The sequence below is a fragment of the Ochotona princeps genome, chromosome 7 (assembly GCF_030435755.1).
Source record: "Ochotona princeps isolate mOchPri1 chromosome 7, mOchPri1.hap1, whole genome shotgun sequence".
In the NCBI taxonomy this organism is placed as follows: domain Eukaryota; kingdom Metazoa; phylum Chordata; class Mammalia; order Lagomorpha; family Ochotonidae; genus Ochotona; species Ochotona princeps.
This window is the reverse complement of record NC_080838.1, coordinates 45,652,887-45,672,446: the sequence shown is the minus strand read 5'-3', so window position 1 is coordinate 45,672,446 and position 19,560 is coordinate 45,652,887. Positions and strand designations below refer to the sequence as shown.

The window sequence follows — 19,560 nt, the reverse complement described above, 5'->3', positions numbered from 1 at the left end:
ACTCCCACCTAAAAGCAAAATAGAAATGTCATAATATACCAACTATGAAAGATTGATTGAATCTATATTAACATGGTTTCAATAAGCACGTAATTTTCAACTCCACTATAATTTGTATTCAGTATATCCCTTTGCACATTAACTGACAGAAATCAAAACTGATTAGACCAATATTTCCATTAGGAAGTTGGTGTTCTGTGTATAGAATCAATGTGGGCTTGAATACAAAACCCTAGGAGAGGGTCTCAAGTGTAGTTTCACCATTATTATCTGTGTAAACTGCAGTGAGTTATTATAACTTTGTTTTAATTGACTCATCTGTAATTGGATGTAATACCTATTTCACAACACAGTTGTAACAGATATAATAGTTATAAAGCACATGCCACAGTATCTTTGATTCATGCTCACAAGAAAGTTACTTTTTCTAAGAATCCCTCTTTATTAAAAGGTAACAACTGGCTGGCCATGGAGGAGATGCTTAGGTTCATGAACTCCCAAAAGGGAAAGTAAGTTTGGTAGTTCTACATATTCTTCTGTTTCCAACGCTTATGGACTTAATCAAAAAGATTCTTAAGAGGAATAATTAAGAACCAAGGCTCTAAAGGGACATATTGCCAAAGCTTTCAAAATTAGCAAAGGACAAAGTCTTAAAAATAATTACTGAAAGTACTCTCTTCACATGGGCTGCCCTGTATCCTCCCTGAACAACCTTCAAGACCGAGGTGTGAGCAACCCTTTGTCAAGAAAGCATCCCTGACTACTTCACTGGCATCATCTCCCACCCTACGTGGGCCACACATCCCAGGGCTAGCATTGAAGTACAGCAAGTTAAGCTACTGCTTGCAATGTCTGCATCCCTTGTTGGAGTTCTGGAGTTTGGCGCCCCACCAATATGCCAAGTGCTGAACTGCTGCCACCCTGGAGTTCCTGGATCCAAGTTTCAGCCTGGCCAACCCCTGACCACTGTGGCAATTTGGAGAGTGAAGCTATTCTTACTCAAGATCTTTAAATCATTTCATTTAATGTCATAATAATTCTACATGCTTGATATTACCGCTAACTTAAGTTTTATGTCCTTATTGCTATTAGAATTCCCATATACCCATGATGACTGAAGCAATCTCAACTCAAAGCGAGGGGCCTGGAACTCCCGCAGGTCTCCCATGTGGGCTGCGAGACTGGGTCACTTGAGTTATCACATGCTGCCTCCTACAGTACAGAAGGAAGTATAGTACAGGAAGCTGCCAACAGAGGCAGAGTTGTGACTCAAACCCAGGCACACTGGGTCTAGCATGATGGTTCAGTGGCTAAACTCTTGTCTTGCACATGCCAGAATCCCATATGGACTTGGGTTCATGTCCTCGCTGCTCCATTTTCCATACAGTTCCCTGCCTATGGTCTGGGAAAGCAATAGAGGATGGCCCAAAGCCTTGGTACCCTGAACCCATGTGAGACACCCAGAAGAGATTCCTGGTTCCTGGATTTAGATTAGCTAAACTCCAGCTATTGTAGCCACTTCGGAAGTAAACCAGCAGATGGATGATCTTTCTCTGTCTCTCCTTCACTCTGTTTCCAATAAAAATAAATCTTTTGAAAAAGGCACTCTGATAAAGAATGTGAGTTTCCTAATCAGTGTCTTAACCAACTAAGCCATACATCCTGGCCATATATCCAACATATCCAATTCTATTGCCTATCTATAGCTGAAGAAAGCAACTTTTATTAGCAGTTTTTCATCAGTGAAAGAATACAAACTTATATTATCTGACTCAAGTTCTTTTGACAGTCAATCAGCTGTAAATTTCACATTACTAATCAATTAGCACCTAATGAATAATAGTTTAACTCAGAAATAACAATTTTATGAAAAAATACACTGATTTCATTATGTAGCCTTTTGCCATTTCAAACCTAATTCAAAAGTGGAAAAATTAACATAGTATACTATCTATACATATAGACAGAAAAAATTTAGTAACATTCAACACTGAGAAAATTATGTTTTTTTAAAAAGGAAATAACCTTCTGAAGTTAGGTTCATTTCCTTTTTGTTTTAATATTTATTTCCATTGCAAAGCCAGATACACAGAGAGAAGGAGAGACAAAGAGAAAGATCTTCTGTCCACTGCCTCACTCCCCAAGTGGCAGCAAGGGAGGAACTGAGCTGATCCAAAGCCAGGAACCAGGAGAATCTTCTGGGTCTCCCACATGGGTACAGGCTTCCAAGGCTTTGGGCTGTTCTCTGCTGCTTTTCCAGGTTACAAGTAGGGAGCTGGATGGGAAATGGAGAAGCCAGGAACTGCCACCCATATGGGATCCCAGTGCATGCAAGGTGAGGATTTAACCACTAGGCCATTATGCTGGGTCCAAGTTAGATTCATTTTTATCAAAGCCATAAACAAAGCAAAATGTCTATTATCATTAATTTCATTTAGCATTTCCCTTGGCAGTTTAATGACTTGTCAATTATGTTCCACACGTTCAAAGGGAAGGGGAAGATTCAGAGGTTTGCAAGATATACTCAGGAATCTAAATTTTACAACTTTTTAATTGTGTTAGCATGAACCTTAAAGTACAACTGATTGAGTTCAAGTCACAATTTGCACAAAAATATTAACCGCTTAGGTACTTATCACATAAATAACCAAAAGGTTACCTTTTCATATGGATATCAAAACCTGTAAGAAATTATCCTTCAAAAAGATTGAATAGTACAGATTTTAGTAAAATCTTACCTGTAAATTATAATATTATTACACCCTTACACAGCATGTATCACATGAATAAGATATTGTGATGTAAACAATGAACCAATAATCAATGAGAGACAGACTGCTTATGATCTACATCAAAGAACTGAAAATCCTGATATGCTTTTAATACCCTATGATATTCCACAATTAGTCAGGAGATTAGAGAACTCTTCCACCTTCTTAGAGAATGTGAGGAAGATGTTAAGTATAATCTATCAAGATTGTAACAGGTAACTTACAGACAGCAGACTCGAATCTGCATTAGACATCAGCAAAAACTATAAAGACATACAGTGGGATCCAAGAGTAATCCTAACAGCCTCTTAACAGGAGGTCAAATGCACAGAGCAGCAGGGGACCCCAGAGTGGAACAGGAGGACAGGAGGAAGCTTGTATCCTCACCCCAGAGACTCCCAGTACCTCATTAGCAACTATCACTATGGGCACTAAGGACTATATCCCAACTACCAAGGAGATCACGGGGAATTGGAGTGCCCTCGTAGGCTGAGAACTCTGAGGTCAACCATTCCCTATTGGATCTCCCAAATGGGATGGAAGAAGCCTCACAGGAACTAATGTCATAGGAACAACAGCCAGGAGCCCTGAGCAGTCCTCAGAAACAGAAGAACAGTAAGCTTCCTTCTGGACTTGGGAGAGAAGCTTTCTCTGGTTCTTACTTAGTTGCAACTTTGGCTCCCCACCCTCTCTTGCAATGATCATCAGGGTCGCTCCGGAGCCCCTCAAAATTAAATCAGAGACCAATAAAGAAAGCTTAGAACGGACAGGAAATGGTCAGCTTGGACTCCCATATACCTTACTAGGTAGGACACAAAGACCAGTTACTCATCACTATAGTATTGAAGATTTCTCTGCACACCCCTCCTAAAATTGTTCTGCTCCTCAATCACTAACGTATGGCTTGTTAGATTATAAGCCTGTTTGGACTACCCTAAAATTTGCAAAGTCCAGTAAAAATCACACTTGAATACTATAAGCTGGTAAATATAAAAATGACAGCTAAATAGTAACCTATAACCAGTTTAAGGTTTAATAGCAGCTGGTTGTGTATAAACTAAAATTGAGGTGTCAATGAAGTAGTTACAGGACGTCGTTAAGACTAGCATGTTCTAACATATTGATCACTCAGTACCATGTCAATTGACTTCGTGATGTTGTAAATTTCCATGTTTTTTCCTGCTGTTGAAGTTGTGTAGTGGCTTTTCATTGGAGGAGATGATATTCTGCCAGCTCTACTTTCAGACTAAGAATGGTCTCCCAATGAAACTGTTGAATTTATCTGGACAATAAGATGCTGGACTCTGCATGGTCCATGTCCGCAATGAAGGAATTATGTCTGGTTATGAACTGTACTACTGTAACAATATGGAGGAATTCAATATGGCAGAGGGCTTGGGGAGGGCTTGGGGAATCCCAAAGCCTATGAAACTGTGTCATAAAATGAAATTTAAAAAAAAAAAAGAAATCTCAAACAGAAAAGAAAAATAATAAAGCACTTCCTTATACATCTTCTTTTACTATCCAAATTGGCATACAATGCTTCTTTCAGGAATTTTCTCTGCAATTTCTGATGCTGCCAACCTCCCTGATGACAGCAAGGACAGAGTTTCTGGGCTGGGAATTTGTACAGTGGTTAAGACACCATGTGAGAACCTATATCCCATATCAGAGTGCTTGGTTCAAGTCACAGCCCCTCTGCTGCTAACTGAACTTATTAATGCACATCCTGAGACTCAACACTTCGATCCTTGCCACCCATGAGGCAGACCTGAATTAAGTTCTGAGCTCCTAGCTTTGTCCTGGCCCAGTCTTAACCATTACAGTCATTTAAGAAATGAACTAATGGATGAAAAATCTCTCTCCATAGATAGATCAATCGATAGATAGATCAATAGATAGACAGATACAGAGCTCTTTACCCTCCATCTTCCTTTCCCTCCCTCCCTGCCCATCATTCTCTCTGCCTTTCAAATGAACATACATATATTAATGCACAAAATTTTTAGAACATACTCACAATGAAACTGTTCACTATACCTTGACATTAGGATGCTGGACTCTGCCATTGTCCATGCCCACAATGATAGATGTGTGACTGTGTATGAAGAACTATATCATAGTAATAATATAGAGTAACTCAGTGAGGTGGGAGGGAGTAGAGAGGGGATAAAGGAAATCTTAGGGCCTATGGAACTGTATCACAAAATAGCAATAATAATGGTAATAATAAGGAGAAGAAGAAGAAGTAAAATTTTTTAAAATTTTAGAACATTATGCCCTAACTGGTCAAATGATTAGAAAGAAAATACAAGGAGCCACAGCAAACAATCCAAAATCCTTCTTAACAGTAAATGAACAGGTAATATATTTTGGGAAAAAAATTTACAAACAGAACTTGGTCTTCTCTGGAAAAGCAAAAGTATTTTTGAGTTTCCCTTCCTTTTTAAATAAGATTTTTTTTATTTATTTGGAAGACATAGAGAGAAGCAGCAACATAAAACAATCTTCTATTTCTTAGCTCATTTCCCACATTGCCACAGTGACAGGCTGGGCCAGGTTGAAGCTAGAATCTTCTTCCCATTCACCCATGTGAGTACAGAGGTCCCTCTCAGTCCTTGGGCCATCTTCTGCTGCCTTCCCTGGCACATCAACAGGCAGCTCAATCAGAACTGGCACTTTCTGCAGTATTCCAATGTCTCAGGCCATAGCTTAACTTGTTATGATACAATACCATGCCAGGAGCTTTCCTTTCTTGACATTTTGTTCTGCTATTTCAAGGATCTCCAATTGGGCTCTAATTTAACTTAAATTGCCTGACCAATGAACTCAGGTAATGTGACTTCATTCCCTGTTATTCTATATTACTTTCTTTTTTATTAATTATTTTGCATTATGTGACAGTTTCATAGGCTCTTGGAATCCCCCAACCCCTCCCCACGCCCTTACCCCATGGTGGATTCCTCCACCTTGTTGCAGTATTACAGTTCATCTATATTACTTTCAAACTACTGTCTTACTATTTTGCACCACTACATTTTTCACCTCTATATTTAATCTGTATGTTACTACTACATATGAAACACAACGTTAACACTGACTGTAAGCCTTAATTCAATTTTAGCATGTAAAAAAATGTGAAAGCTTAAAGTCAAAAAAAGAAAATATGAAAAAGCATTGGATTAAGAGGGAAAGGGGAATATTTACCATGGGCAGGGGGGTGTGGGCCAAATTTTTGGTGGTCTCAGTCATCAAATTTTATGACTTTAGCACCACATAGAACAGAGCAAGGGGAAAAAGTGGCTTAGACAGTGCAAGAAAGCACTGGGGAACCAGTGAGAGCACAGATTTTTCCAAGGCTGACCTAGGATCCTTCCTCTGATTATGAAGTCATGGTTATCTACCTCAAATAAAATCAGCCTGTTGGTAAGCCTCAGTCAATTAAGACCAATCACTTCCGTAATTGCATTGCTTATGTGCTTTTCAAGTTTAACTAACTGCTAATATAAATACACATGGGAAATTAACTGATTTATGGTGCTTGAATATTTTTATATTTATGGTATTTATCTAAAAGTCAAAACAGAGAGCAGGAGAGAAAAGAGTTCTTTGATTCACTGCCTAAACTCTTCCCAAATTCCTTATTTCAGCTGGGTCAAGGAGCAAAGAACACAATCAAGGTCTCCCACAGGGATGGTGGGACTCAGGAACTTGAGTTATCACGTGCTGTTTCCAAGAGTGTGCCTTAGCAAGAAGCTGGGACAGAAGTGGAGCCAGACGCCTGGTGTCCTAGCACAGCACGTTAAGGCACTACTTGTAACTGCACGGGTGCCAGTTTGTATTCTAACTGCTCCACTTCTGACCCAGCTCCTTGCTAATTTGACTGGGAAAGCAGAAGCAGATGGTCTGAATGTTTGGGTCTCAGCTGTGTATGTGGCAGACCCAGATGGAGTTTGTCTCCTGACTCTAGTTTGGTCCAGGCCTGTCACTGAAACCATTTGAGAAGTAAATCAGTAGATGGAAGATCTCTCCAACTCTTTTTTTATTTCTGTCTCTCTTCTCTCGCTCTCTCTATGTAGCACTGTTTTTCAAATAAATAGAACAAATATTTTAGAAAAGTAGACTCTGGACTTGAACTCAAAAACTGCGATACTAAATGTAGGTATCCCAAGAAGCATCTTAACTGTTGTACCAAATGCCCATTCCTGATTTCAGTTTTTAAATCTTACAACATTCAAAAGTATGGGATGTAAAATAGAAAAATAGGTTTTTGGTGAAATATGGCAGACAGAATGTTTATTTATCTCTAGTTCCTGCAGCAACTTCTAAAAAGAAAGGAATAAAAAATGCACTATGTCAAAAGAGCAGAAATCATATAAGACAACAAACACAGATCTATTTATTTTGAAGATGAAATGAAGAGGATGAGTGCTGACTGACTTCTAACAGGAAAATCATTACCAAGGCACAAAGTAATGGAAGCCCAGAATTTCAGTAAGGTTCAGCACCTTGAAGGCAGCAAGCAGAATCAAGCCTAAGGGAACTGGTTGTGATGTCGTGTTCAGAAGCAACTGGAGTTTCAGAACCTTCCTCCCACGCTGGAACAGCGAAGCAGCCACTATCAATCACAACTAAAGATTCAGCCTGGGCAGAAACTGAACCAGGAAGATTTAATTTACAGACACAAAGCAAACTGAAGGCTGAAGTATGGTGCTGAAGACAGCCTTCTCCTCCCAACTTCTCAACACTGGCAGCCGAGAATATACTCCACCTTGTTACTGCCAGACAAGAATAGGGAAACACACACACACACACACACACACGATCAGTAATTAAGCCCCTTGCTTATAGAGAGAGTTTCCAATCAGTATTTAGTGTATTATACTTCAAAAAAGAAAAAATGTTTTCTACTTTGCTGCACAAAATAGATACTATTTCAGTTATCTTTAAGAAGAGGAGAGATTGTCTATTCTAACTCAATGATAGGTTCCTTTACAAAGTGCATATTAGATACTTGATAAACACTGTTGCATTTATGATCTATGAGACTCAAGGAAATCCAAGCATTTCAAATATGTCCTCTTAACATTTGCAGAGTTACTGTACTAGTTATTGACAAAATTTTCATATAACCATATCTTGTAAATCAATGCCACTTCATTTCATATCTATTTTAAACCTAAATTTCACAGTGCACTCCTCTAAAATAGCTGATATTTTCTTTTATTAGAAAAATAGGTAGATCATGTCACTTTATGCTATTTAGACTCTATTTTCAATTCTTAAGTAAAAACACGAGTGATTTCCAGAGTGTGGCTATGACTGCTGTCAGGTGGTCCCTCTGTGGCCTTGAAGAGCCACACACTCTGCAGACAAGCCAGCATCCTAAGGAACGAGCTTTGGGAAACTACAGCCGGTCCAAAGCTGTAGTCTAAAAGGTTGCAGGACCGGGGAGGGGTGGAAGCTGCACTTGACTGCACAGGCACTGAAATGATCCTTTACATGAAAAAGAAACAAGCAAAAAAAGTTATGCAGTGAGATGTGACACATTACCTAGTAGTGATAATCGAGGAGCTGGAGCAATAGAACCTTGTGCTCTTCTTCTCCACTTTTCTGCTTTCTCTTATATTTTTCTATTACCCTCACCTTTCCCTGCCTATATGCACTGCGCATGTGCAGACACACACACACACGCACAGGTGCACATGTCACGGTGAACTAGTGTGCTTCACATTTACTGGGTCTGGAGAAGACACACGAAGCCTCATGTGATATCTCTATATTTAAATAAATAGTATCAAGCTTGCTAACCGGTAAATAAAATATCCTCTACCTTACTCCTGCAATAAGCATGCTCCCATAAACCATGAAATAAAATGTGTATATCTACAGTTTTTATATAACTGAATAGAAATAAAATGCCAAAAATGACTGTATTGTAACATTCTTAGACACCTGAGTATTCTGTGTCTGATCAGATTCAATTCTGATCAAATTGTTTGGATCCCTAGGTAGTACATTAAATTATTCTATGTCATTTATCTTGTTTCTATACTTCAGTAAAATCAAGACTCACCAAGACAAAGCAGGCATTTATCCTGGGGATCAAGCTGGTCATCTCACACATCAGATTATCTCAGCTCAATACTCAGTTCCTACTCCCAAATCCAGTTTCTGATTAATGTGGATGTTGAAAGGTAATGATGATGGCTCACACAACTTGGGTACTGCAATCAAGAACTGGTTCTAGTTTGGACCAGGTTCAAAGCTCCTTCTCCACACACCTGTGTCCTTGCCTACAGTTACACTGTTAACTCAGAGAGGCAGAAAGACGTTCCCTACGGGCAGTAACTCAAGTTGCCTCTAAACTTAATGGCAGATCATCACCTCTGCCATCTGGTCTCTAATTACTAATCAATGTTTAAGTTGGCAGCATGGCTGACTGGCACATCTTTAATCATTGCCAGGGTTCAGTCATGATCTGAATTTCATCATGATCTGGAATATGCCAACATCTTACACTAGTCAACTATGATTAAATACATAGTGTAGGAAAAGATTTTTACTTCTCATTCTCCAGGTTCTTTCTTTTGTGCCCTGCACTGAACCGCCTCTTCAAAAAGTAATATGCTTGGACCAAATTACCTTTCTCTTCCTACAAAAATAAGTATTTGTTAAATAAATGTTAGTGGTGTCATCTTGTATCTAGTAGCCTGGTATAAACAAGGCTGTACAGGCGAGTACATGGAAATACAGGCTTCAGCTTCAGACACACACATTAGTAATCCAAGCTTTGTCGTGTAGGGTCTGGATGTCTTTGGCTTTGTTATTTAGCCTCAGTCAGCCACAGTTGACCTAAGTTACTGTGAACATCAACTTAAGTAATTCATTTAAAATTATAAGTATTTAACAAATGCTAGGTATAAGAAATAATCTCCCCTTCCCCTTTTCCTCCTCGCCTTTCCAATGGCTCTCTCTCTCTCTCTCTCTTCTCCTTCTGGCCTCCTTTCCCCATTTCCCTTCCCCCTTCCCTTTTTCTCTCCAACACCTCCACCCTGTTCCTGCCCCACTGGAATAAACCTCCTAAGATACAAAAAAAAAAAAAAGAAAAGAAAAGAAAAGAAAAAAGAAATAAGTTGTTTGAACATTTCCATATTCTTTATACAATCATGGCTGAAAGCATCACTGATTACACTACATGAAATAATTCCATTTTAACTTACTAGTGGAACAAAATTGCTTTTTAAACCACACTTGGGCTTTTCTTTAATCAGGTGAAAAGTGTATTTGCACAGTCACATTTTCTTTCCAGAAGGAAACTCTCATCATTGACTCACCCATATACTTTTAGTTACTACTTTTTTACTTTTCTTTCTTATTTAGTTGGCTCTCCTTTTTATTTCTATTTTTTAATTGATAAAAATGTATTTGAGAGGCAGAGTGACAAAGAAGCATAGAGTTTTTATCTGCTGGTTGGCTCCCTAAAGATCCACAATAGCCAAGGCTAGAATAGGTCTGAAACCAGGAGTTTGGAACTCAAACCAAATCTCCCAGATACATGGCAAAAACTCAGTTTCTCTAGCCATGCCCGTAATTTCCAAGGATCTGCGCTGATACGAACCTGGAGTCAGCAGAATCAGGAAGTCAAACCCAGAAATGCCTTAGTGGGATATAGTCGCCTTGTCTCTTGTGCTAAATCTTCTGCATTTTTTTTTAATTGTGCACATTTAAACTGTGTTTAAATTTGTAGCTTGTGGATCTTCCATTTACTAGTTGAGTAGTAGAGAGGTTGTTCAACATCTAAGGCTCCATTTTCTTTACCTTTCAGGTAAGAACTTATAAACATCAATGTTACTTTCACCTCAGCACTCCCTTTTTGATAACCACTCCCGTACACTAACTATATTTCCTTACATCCATAGAATGGATCAAGTTCTATAAACACTTAAATCAATCTAGAATTGATTACCTAATTCAAGCTGGATCAGGAAGACACCAGGAATTTTAAATATGGGAGAAATCAGAGGAGGGGAGGCGATTTCAGGAGGGGGTAATGGAAATTCCAGAACCTATGGAACAGTATCATAAACTAATAAAATCTAAGAATTAAAAGACAAAATGGAGAGGTCAACTTCCTTCCAGTATCTGAAGTTATAAGATATGGATCTCAGTAGTTGATCTCAATCTCAGTAGTGATCTTAGTTAGATCACTAACTAAGATTTTCTAACTAAGATTTTCACTCACTAAGTAGTGATCTTAGTTAGATATCAGCGGCCCATACTGAAAGCAAAAAATGAAGCTGAGATTCAGACAAGAGAAAGAGATACAGTCCCAATCACATAGTTTCTAAGCTGTCGCTTTTCTATCAGCTTCATTGTTCCATTAGATGTCTTAGTATCTTTCCACTAAATTTTTCCTTTTGCATATACAGTTTGAGTCTGATTTCCAGCACTTTAAACCAATACACTTCTGATACATAGTAAATAATACCTACTTTAAATGATTTCCACTTAAAAAAGCAAATGGAGAGAGTAAAATGGTGGAACTGGGTGAGGACACATTAAAACAGATGACAAAGGAATAGCTAAGGAAAAGCAGAAAGGGCATAATCCTGGGAAATAGGAGAGGGTCTGGAGACCAATGGACACAGGGAAGCAGCAAAGGCAGTGAAGTAGTGCTGCAGTGAACAGCTACCCCAATGGCAAATGGAGCTGCACTGGTGGTCAGACAGGAAGAGGTCACTGGGAATGCAGCCATAGCATCACAGGTCCCACTGATTGTTTTAATCTGATCATGAGCAGAGGCAAAGTGATAGAACTCTTTTGGTTGGGTACAGGAACAGAGTGGATTTCACAATCCATACCCCTACCAGTACCACCTTGGGTGCCATTTTGACCTCTACAGCAGAGCTTTTGGTGGGGGACAATAGCAAGTTGCACATGTACTAAGCCAGGGGAGAGCTCACTTCTGGCTCAATGTGTTGTACTGGTCCCACCAAGAAATAGTACCGACTTGGCAGCCCACAGGTTCCATCCAAAATAGGTCCAGGTTGCCTCCAGACATAACTACCAGTAGGTTTCAGTAAGAGGAAAGAAAAGAAAAGAAATTTAGGCAATAGGAGGCACTGTGGTCTCATTTAAAGTCGCAGCTGATGGCTTTCTAATCGCAGGTACTGCTGGAACCATAAGTTGGAGAAAGACTGTGCAGAAAACAGTGTTGACACAACAGAAGATCACAGGAACAGAGTGCTGGTCCAGGACCCCTGGCTGTGGAGGCTGATATGCATGATCAAAATAACACCATGCATCTTCTCAGAGCATCATGGAATGAAACTGGAGACCACAAAGTCAAAATGCTCCATAAGATATGCAAATACTTGGAACCTGACCAATATGCTCTAAATGAACAATAGGTTATAGAGGAAATCAAAGAAGAATTTTAAAAATTGTTCAAAATGAATGAAAGCATCAACACAACATGTCCTAACTTGTGTGACACAGTCACAACTGTACTAAGAGGAAAGCTCACTGCAATTAGTGCCTATGTCAAGAATCCAGAAAGGCACCAGGTAAATGGGCTAACCAGATATCTGAAAGATCTAGGAAAAAATCATCAAAATATACCAAGATTAGGAGGAAAAAAATCAAAATAAGGAAGGAAATAAACCAAATAGAGACCAAAAGAATGATACACAAGATCAATGAATCAAAGAGCTAGTTTATTGAGAAAAGTAATGAAATAGATTCCCCAATAGCTAACTAATAAAAAGCAGAATAAGAAGAATGGAGGAGATAGGAATCAAAGGACTCCAAAGAAAATGAAAATGTAACAACAGATGTCTGGGATATATATAGAATAGTTAGGAACTATTACAAGCAAATATATGCCAACAAGTTGGAAGATCCAGAAGAAGTGGATAGATTTCTGGAAACATACAATTTACCAAAACTGATTCATGAGGCAACTGAAAAACACAAGTAGACCTATAATCAGGACATAGATTACCTCAGTAATTAAATCCCTCCCAACAAAGAAAAGCCCAGGATCAAACGGTTTCACAGCCAAATGTTTGAAGAACTTACCCCAATCATCCATAAGCTATTCAAAACAATAGAAAGGGAAGCAATCCTTTCAAACTCTTTATGAAGCTAACACCACCTTAATAAAAAATCCAGATAGATACACAACAAAGAAAGAGAACTACAGACTGATGTCCTTATGAACATAGATACAAAGATCATCAACTAAATACTAGCCAAAAAATGAAACAATTCATCAGACAGATCATTCACCAGATCAGGTGGAATTTATTTACATTTGCAAATCAGTAAATGTGGCACATCACATCAAAACAATTAAAGAATAAAAACCAAATGAAGATTTCATAAATTCAGAGAATGCACTTAATAAATCCAACACAACTTCAAACTAAAAACCAAAAGCAAGAGAGGCACAGAAGGAACATTTTACAACATAGTGAATGCAATTTCTGAAAAACTCAATGCCAGTATCATTATGAATAGGAAAAGACCGGAAGCTTTTCCACCAAGATCTAGAACTACACAAGTACATTCACTTTCAACACTGCTATTCAACATAGTATTAGAAGTCATCACTAGACCTATCAGGCAAGAGAAGGAATTAAAGGATTTGAAATAAGAAATGAGGACATCAAATTATCCTTATCACAGTTAACATGATTCTGTACACAGGAGAAGCAAAAGACTCAGTAAAGAGACTATTGGAATCATAAGAGAGTATGGCAGGGTACAAAATCAATGAACATATTAATGGCCTTATTACGTATAGACAACTCCATGGCTGAGAAATAATTTGTAAGTTCAGTCAACTTTAAACTGGCAGAGAAAAAACAAATTCTTTGGAATAAGCCTAAACAAAGATGCAAGAAAACCTCTGTGCGGAAAATTACAAAACACTAAGAAAAGAAATACACAAAGATATTAAAAGATGGGGAAACTTACCATGTTCCTGGATCTTTAAAATCAACATTATCAAAATGTCCGTGCTACTGAAAGTCACACAGAGATTCAGTGTGATCCCAATCGAAATTTCAACAACATTTTTCTCCGAGGTAGAAAAGATAATACAAAATTATATCTGAAAATACAAAAAATCACCAATAGCCAAAGCTATCCCAAAGAATAAGAACAAAGCTTGAGAAATCACAATTCCAGACCTCAAGATATACTACAGGGCAGTGGTCTGGTACTGGTACAGAAGCAGAGATTAATGGAACTGAATAGAAACCACAGAAGGGAGCCAACTCATCTTTGACAAGAGAACTGGAAAACAACCTGGAGAAAAAGGTTGTTCTCTTCAATAAATGCTGTTCAAACAACTGGATATCTGCTTGCAAAAGCAAGAAGTAAGAACCCCACCTGTCACCTTATACTAAAGTCAGATCTAAATGAATCAAGTACCTAAATCTACACCTAGAAACCACTAAACTATTATATGAAAACATAGGAAGCACTCTGCAAGATATAGGCATTGGGAAAGAATTCTTAGAAAAGTCACCAAAACCAGGCAGTCAAAGCCAAAACAAACAAATGGGACGACATCAAACTAAGGAGCTTCTGTGCAGCAAAAGAAACAATCAACAAAGAAGAAGCAATGAGTAAAATGGGAGAACATCTTTGCACACTACACAACTGATAGGGAACTAATATCCAGGATTTACAAAGAGCTTCAGAAACTCAATGACAGCAAAACAAACAACCCTGTGAAGAAACAAGCCAAGAAAATGAGCACACATTTTCAAAAGAACAAAATGGTTAATAGACATATAAAAAATTCTCAGGCTCTCTGATTGTCAGGAAGATACAATTGAAAACCATATTGAGACTCCACATAACTCCATTGAGATTGGCCTACCTTTAGAACTCTACTAACAATACCTGCTGGCATGGATATGAGGATAAAGGTACCCTATTCCACTTTAGGGGAGAGTGTAGGTTAGTGCAGCCTTTATGGAAGTCAGTATGCAGAGTGTTCAGGCAACTGAAAAATGATCTGGCATATGACCCAGCTATCCCACTCCTGGGAATATATCCAAAGGAAATGAAATCTGCATATGAGAATGCAACCTGCAGTCCTATGGTTATAGCAGCACAATCCACAATAGTGAAGACATGGAAACAATCTAAATGCCCACCAAAAGAAGAAGGTATAAAGAAACTGTGGTACATCAACTCCATGGAATACTACTCAGCCAATAAAAAGAATGAAATTCTACCACCTTCAACAAAATAGACCCAACTGCAGACCATTAGGCTCAGTGAAATGAGCCAATCCCAAAAGGACAAATGTCATATGCTCTCATTGATTTAAGACAACATTCATGCAAAATGCAAAACAGGTACATAGGTAAACCACATATAGACAATTATTCTCATAGATGGACTCTATGATGGAGACTAGCATGCCAGGAAGTAAAGACACAATGCTGTATTCATCTCTATTGCCAAATAAGGGAGAACTCCCAACGAAATTGTTAAACATGCCTTGACAACATGGTATTAAATTTTCTACCATTGCCTATACCTACAATGCCATGATCCTTAAAGAGCAGAATATTGGGCTTTTGACTTTTGCTGAACCACTATATTATTGTAAAAATACGGGTGAAAATAGTGAGTGGGAATAGAGGGGAGTGAGGAAGCCGAGGTGTGAGGGGAATATCTATACCCGTAAAACTGTATCATGGAAAATGATAATTACTGTGATTATTTAGAAGATTGTCAATAAAAATGCTGAGTCAGTTAGCTAGTGTACATAATTTCAATATCTTACAAGTAGTCTTCCCTTCTACAATTTGAAAATACTCAGAATCCTTTTTTTTTTCCCCACGGTGATCGCAATTTTTTTTTATAATTTTTTTATAATCTATTTTATTGTATTGTTGTTGACAATCTTTACATAGTTAATTACAGTTAAAGAAAGAAAAAGAAAAAAAAGAGAAAAAAAAAGGTTCAGGGGGATAGGGAAGTGGGTAATACTATTATGTCCATACTGTTTCCATCATGTATCTGAGGTAAAGGGGGATATTGAGGGAGAAGCCCCACCCGGTTTCCCGCCCACTCCGAATCCTGGATGTGGGGCATGCTCTGAGATATGTGCTCAAGTGGTGTTAATAGTTCTCCAGTTATGAATCGCTGCCAGTTTCGCTCGATGAGGTCGTCCGCTGATTGATATGGTCCATTATAAAGTCTCCGTTTGCCCCATATTTCGCTGCCAACATATAGCTGGGGTAGTTGATTGACTTGTTCTGTCTTCTGTCTTTTTTTGATTAGAGTTCTGAGTCCAGCAGTTCGATTGGGGAGATCTCCAAAGAAACTTTGAGGTATTCCCAGACCAGTCTTGTATGTTCTAGCAAGCACAGGGCCCGGCACAGTCCATCACCCCGATCAGCTGGTGGTTGCAATTGCTGGGTTGGTTCTGTTTTCGGTCCGAACTTGCACTGGATCCAATAGGTGTTGCAGTCCAGTCTGGTTTGGCCCTTGCATCAACCAGTGGGAGCTGCAGCCTAGTTGGGGCGACCCACAATAGCCCCCACCAGGCCCGCCCCCTACCCTGGTTTGCCAGTATGTGTAGCAGAAGACCAGTCTGTCCCCCATCCCATTTGGCTCTTGTACTTGTCAATGGGTATTAAAGCTTAGTTCTAGCTAACCAACTCAACCATCCAGCCCTCACAGGTGTTGTTGAGTGCCTATCTAGCCATCCCAGCTCCCGTCCTAGTTTTCATGCCCTCCCACAGGAATAGTGACCCAAGAAGGGGGAACCCACTTTTTCCCTCTCAGGTCTCTCTGTCCCAGTTTATGCACTCTTGAGGTGGTTCTGTGATTTGACTTGACAGAATTAGTCCCCAGTGCCAGCTTCTGCGGCTATGCCCATACATCCCTCACCCACTCTAATTTATGCTTGCACCAGCAGGAACAATCAGCCCAGCCTGGCCTTTCCCTGATCCAGTCCACATGCAGCGCACAGGTGTTGTAGCCTTGCTTAGCCCAGTCTGTCTCTATCCCAGCCCACGCTCTCCATTGGGAGTAGCTGTCCGGTGAGGGGACCAGCCCCTTAATCCCCCTGCCAGTTCTGCCCCTCCCTTCCTGGATCTCACGTGTGCTGGTTGGGTGCTGCATTCATATCGAGTACAGGCAACTACGCCCTGGCATTCCATAATGTGTACTTGTTTTGTCGCGACCAAACCCGGCTCATCCCACACTCTGTTCTGGTGCTCGGATTTGCCAGTGGGTGACATGAACTGATTCAGCCTGGTCTGCCCCTGACCCATGCTGAGTGTGTGCCCGTGGGAAACTTTCCATGGCCTATTCTGGGCTGTTTCCTGTCATGCTTCTTGCGCTTACCTGCAGGGACTGTGTCCTGCCAGAGGAGTTGCCCAGGCTCCTCCATCAGAAGCCCTCCCAATGGCAGATTTTGCACATGCCAGGGGGTCCTTGAGCCAACCCTACCCAGTTTACCTCCTGTCCTAGCAGGAACAGTGGCTTTTCCTGGCTGGCTTTCACCCCATTCTGGTTCTTGTTGGATGTTTCAGCCCAGCCATGGCTCGTCCATACCCACGTACAGCTCACGCATGGCTCAGTAAGGGGTTGAGACCCAGCCTAATCAGTCCCACATCTACCCTCTGGTTCTCCATGACACCAGATGGTGTTGGGATCTGAACTGGCCTGGTGCATCCAATCCCAGCCCACACTAGTGCCTCGGGTGACTACAACTGTTTCCTAGATAGAATGCATCCCCATTCCAGCACACGTGCCCCTTGGTGGGAACCTCAACCCAGTTAAGGTGTCCCCATGCCTCCCCAACTGGGCCTGTTCCTAGCCGTAGATCATGCGCCTGCCAGTGGTTGCTCTGACTCAGCTTATCTCAGTCCATCACTTGTCCTGGCCTCTGCCTTAGACAGTGTGACTTAGCGTCCTTGACTCAACTAGCTACCTAAGCAGCGATTCAGACAACCAATACCCCAGAGCTCCATGGCCGGGCGGCCAGCACGCAGAGCCTGGCACCACATGGTGCACTGGCCGCCCTGGGGGAGGCCGAGGACTCGTTCACTGCCTTAAGGCAGTGTCTTTGGCATGAGCCCCCAGCATTGGGTCCGACCCAGCAGGGGCACCCCCCACAGCCGCCACACTGTGAGGAGCGGCACTTGCCCCCGAATCCCAAGGCCCGAACCCCTCCCAAATTCACCCTGCCACAAGATATTAGCAGCTGGGCGGAGTTAGGAATTTTAACCCAGTTCCCAAGTTCCCTCATGGTGGACTTACCCTGAGGGAAGAGCTCTCGTTGGTCCTGGGGGAGGCCGAGGATTCGTTCACTGCCTTGCAGCAGTGTCTTTGGCATGAGCCCCCAGCATTGGGTCCGACCCGGCAGGGGCACCCCCCACAGCCGCCACACTGTGAGGAGCGGCACTTGCCCCCGAATCCCTAGGCCCGAACCTATACTCAGAATTCTTTAGTTTTGACCTTCAAATAACTAAGAAAAATAATCTGAATTAATTTTGCTACATATCATATACATCAAAATGACAGGCTTTCATATTTTGGTACTCTTAAAAAATAATGAATTCTTAAATACAGTAATCCAAAATTTCCTTCTCAGCACTTCTGCTTAAACACGCAGAGGGAAAATGTCAAATAATGCAGACCTTTGTCCCACTTACCCGTATACAGGAACAAGCTAACAATTTGTGAATACAAAAACATTGTCCATGCTGAGTCACAGCAGTCTTTATACAACAGGAAACATGCAGATTTGAAAAGGGAAGCTGGAATCAAGAAATACCTGTAGAGACACTACACTGACAGTGTCAAAGTGGATGTGTCCATTAGGCTCTGTGACTGCAGGATTTGCATAGCATGTCACACCATTGATGGTAGTGGGCAATGCTTTAGGTTGATGAGTTTTTTCCTGAGGACCAAAGTCGTTGTTGGAAAAGTGGGTATGATCATTCTACATAAGACAAACAAAAAGAAAAGGATGAAAATGTAACAGAAAGCGATACATATGCTCGTTTAGATAAGAAAATACAGTTCTTAGATTAAAAAATATTTAGCTAAAAAATAAGATACTTTTATTGATAAGAGAAAATGTTTACAACTTTCCCATAAGTAATTTTTTAGATGAAATTTATCTCTTTGAAAGCATTTTAATTTATTAGGTTCTGTTATTGCTGGACTTTTTCATGTTAGGGTTCATATACTTTCCTATTTTGATTAATATGAATGAGATGCTAATTATGCACATTTGACGTTAAATTACAACCATACTTGCCCCAATGTCTAAAATATGAAGCAAGTGCTTTTCTCAATCGTCAAGGTATTAACTCTTTCATTCTCCCTACATTCACAAGTCTAAAACAAGACTATGCACACAATTCTAAGAGGATGACATATCAAGAGATTTTAAGTTCACTTACCTGGCCGTATGTTTTCAATATCATCTTAAGCACTCTCTCCACAAAGAAAAATATGTAAAATCCACCAAACACAGCAGCAGCCTTCTCAACATAGTTGTCAGTTTGGGGATTAAATCCAAATGCCTAAAGGGAGGCAGAATTTGGGGAAAAATCAACCGATTCTAGAAAGATAACATTTTTTCACCATCTAATTGTTCCTAAACTTCTAAATCTACCTTCCCAATAATGTAATATTGTGAATTTATCTGCCAACATCATAAAATAAAGACTGTAAAATTTGAGCAACCAACCTCCATGGGACAGAACAGAATTGTTATAACCAGCTATCCCCTTAA

General features: G+C 40.1%; 1 protein-coding gene across 2 annotated transcripts in view; it reads right to left on the bottom strand.

Moving 5' to 3' along the window:
• The window catches only part of SLC39A8 (solute carrier family 39 member 8), a 76,483-nt gene that overhangs the window by 21,150 nt on the left and 35,773 nt on the right, over positions 1-19,560 (bottom strand). For both annotated transcript variants that reach the window (XM_058666995.1, XM_058666994.1), the window contains exons 5-6: positions 19,226-19,348; positions 18,592-18,759 (exon numbers count right to left, since the gene is read on the bottom strand). In XM_058666995.1, coding sequence (XP_058522978.1) covers positions 18,592-18,759; positions 19,226-19,348 — 291 coding nt within the window. The remainder of the gene's footprint in view (positions 1-18,591; positions 18,760-19,225; positions 19,349-19,560) is intronic.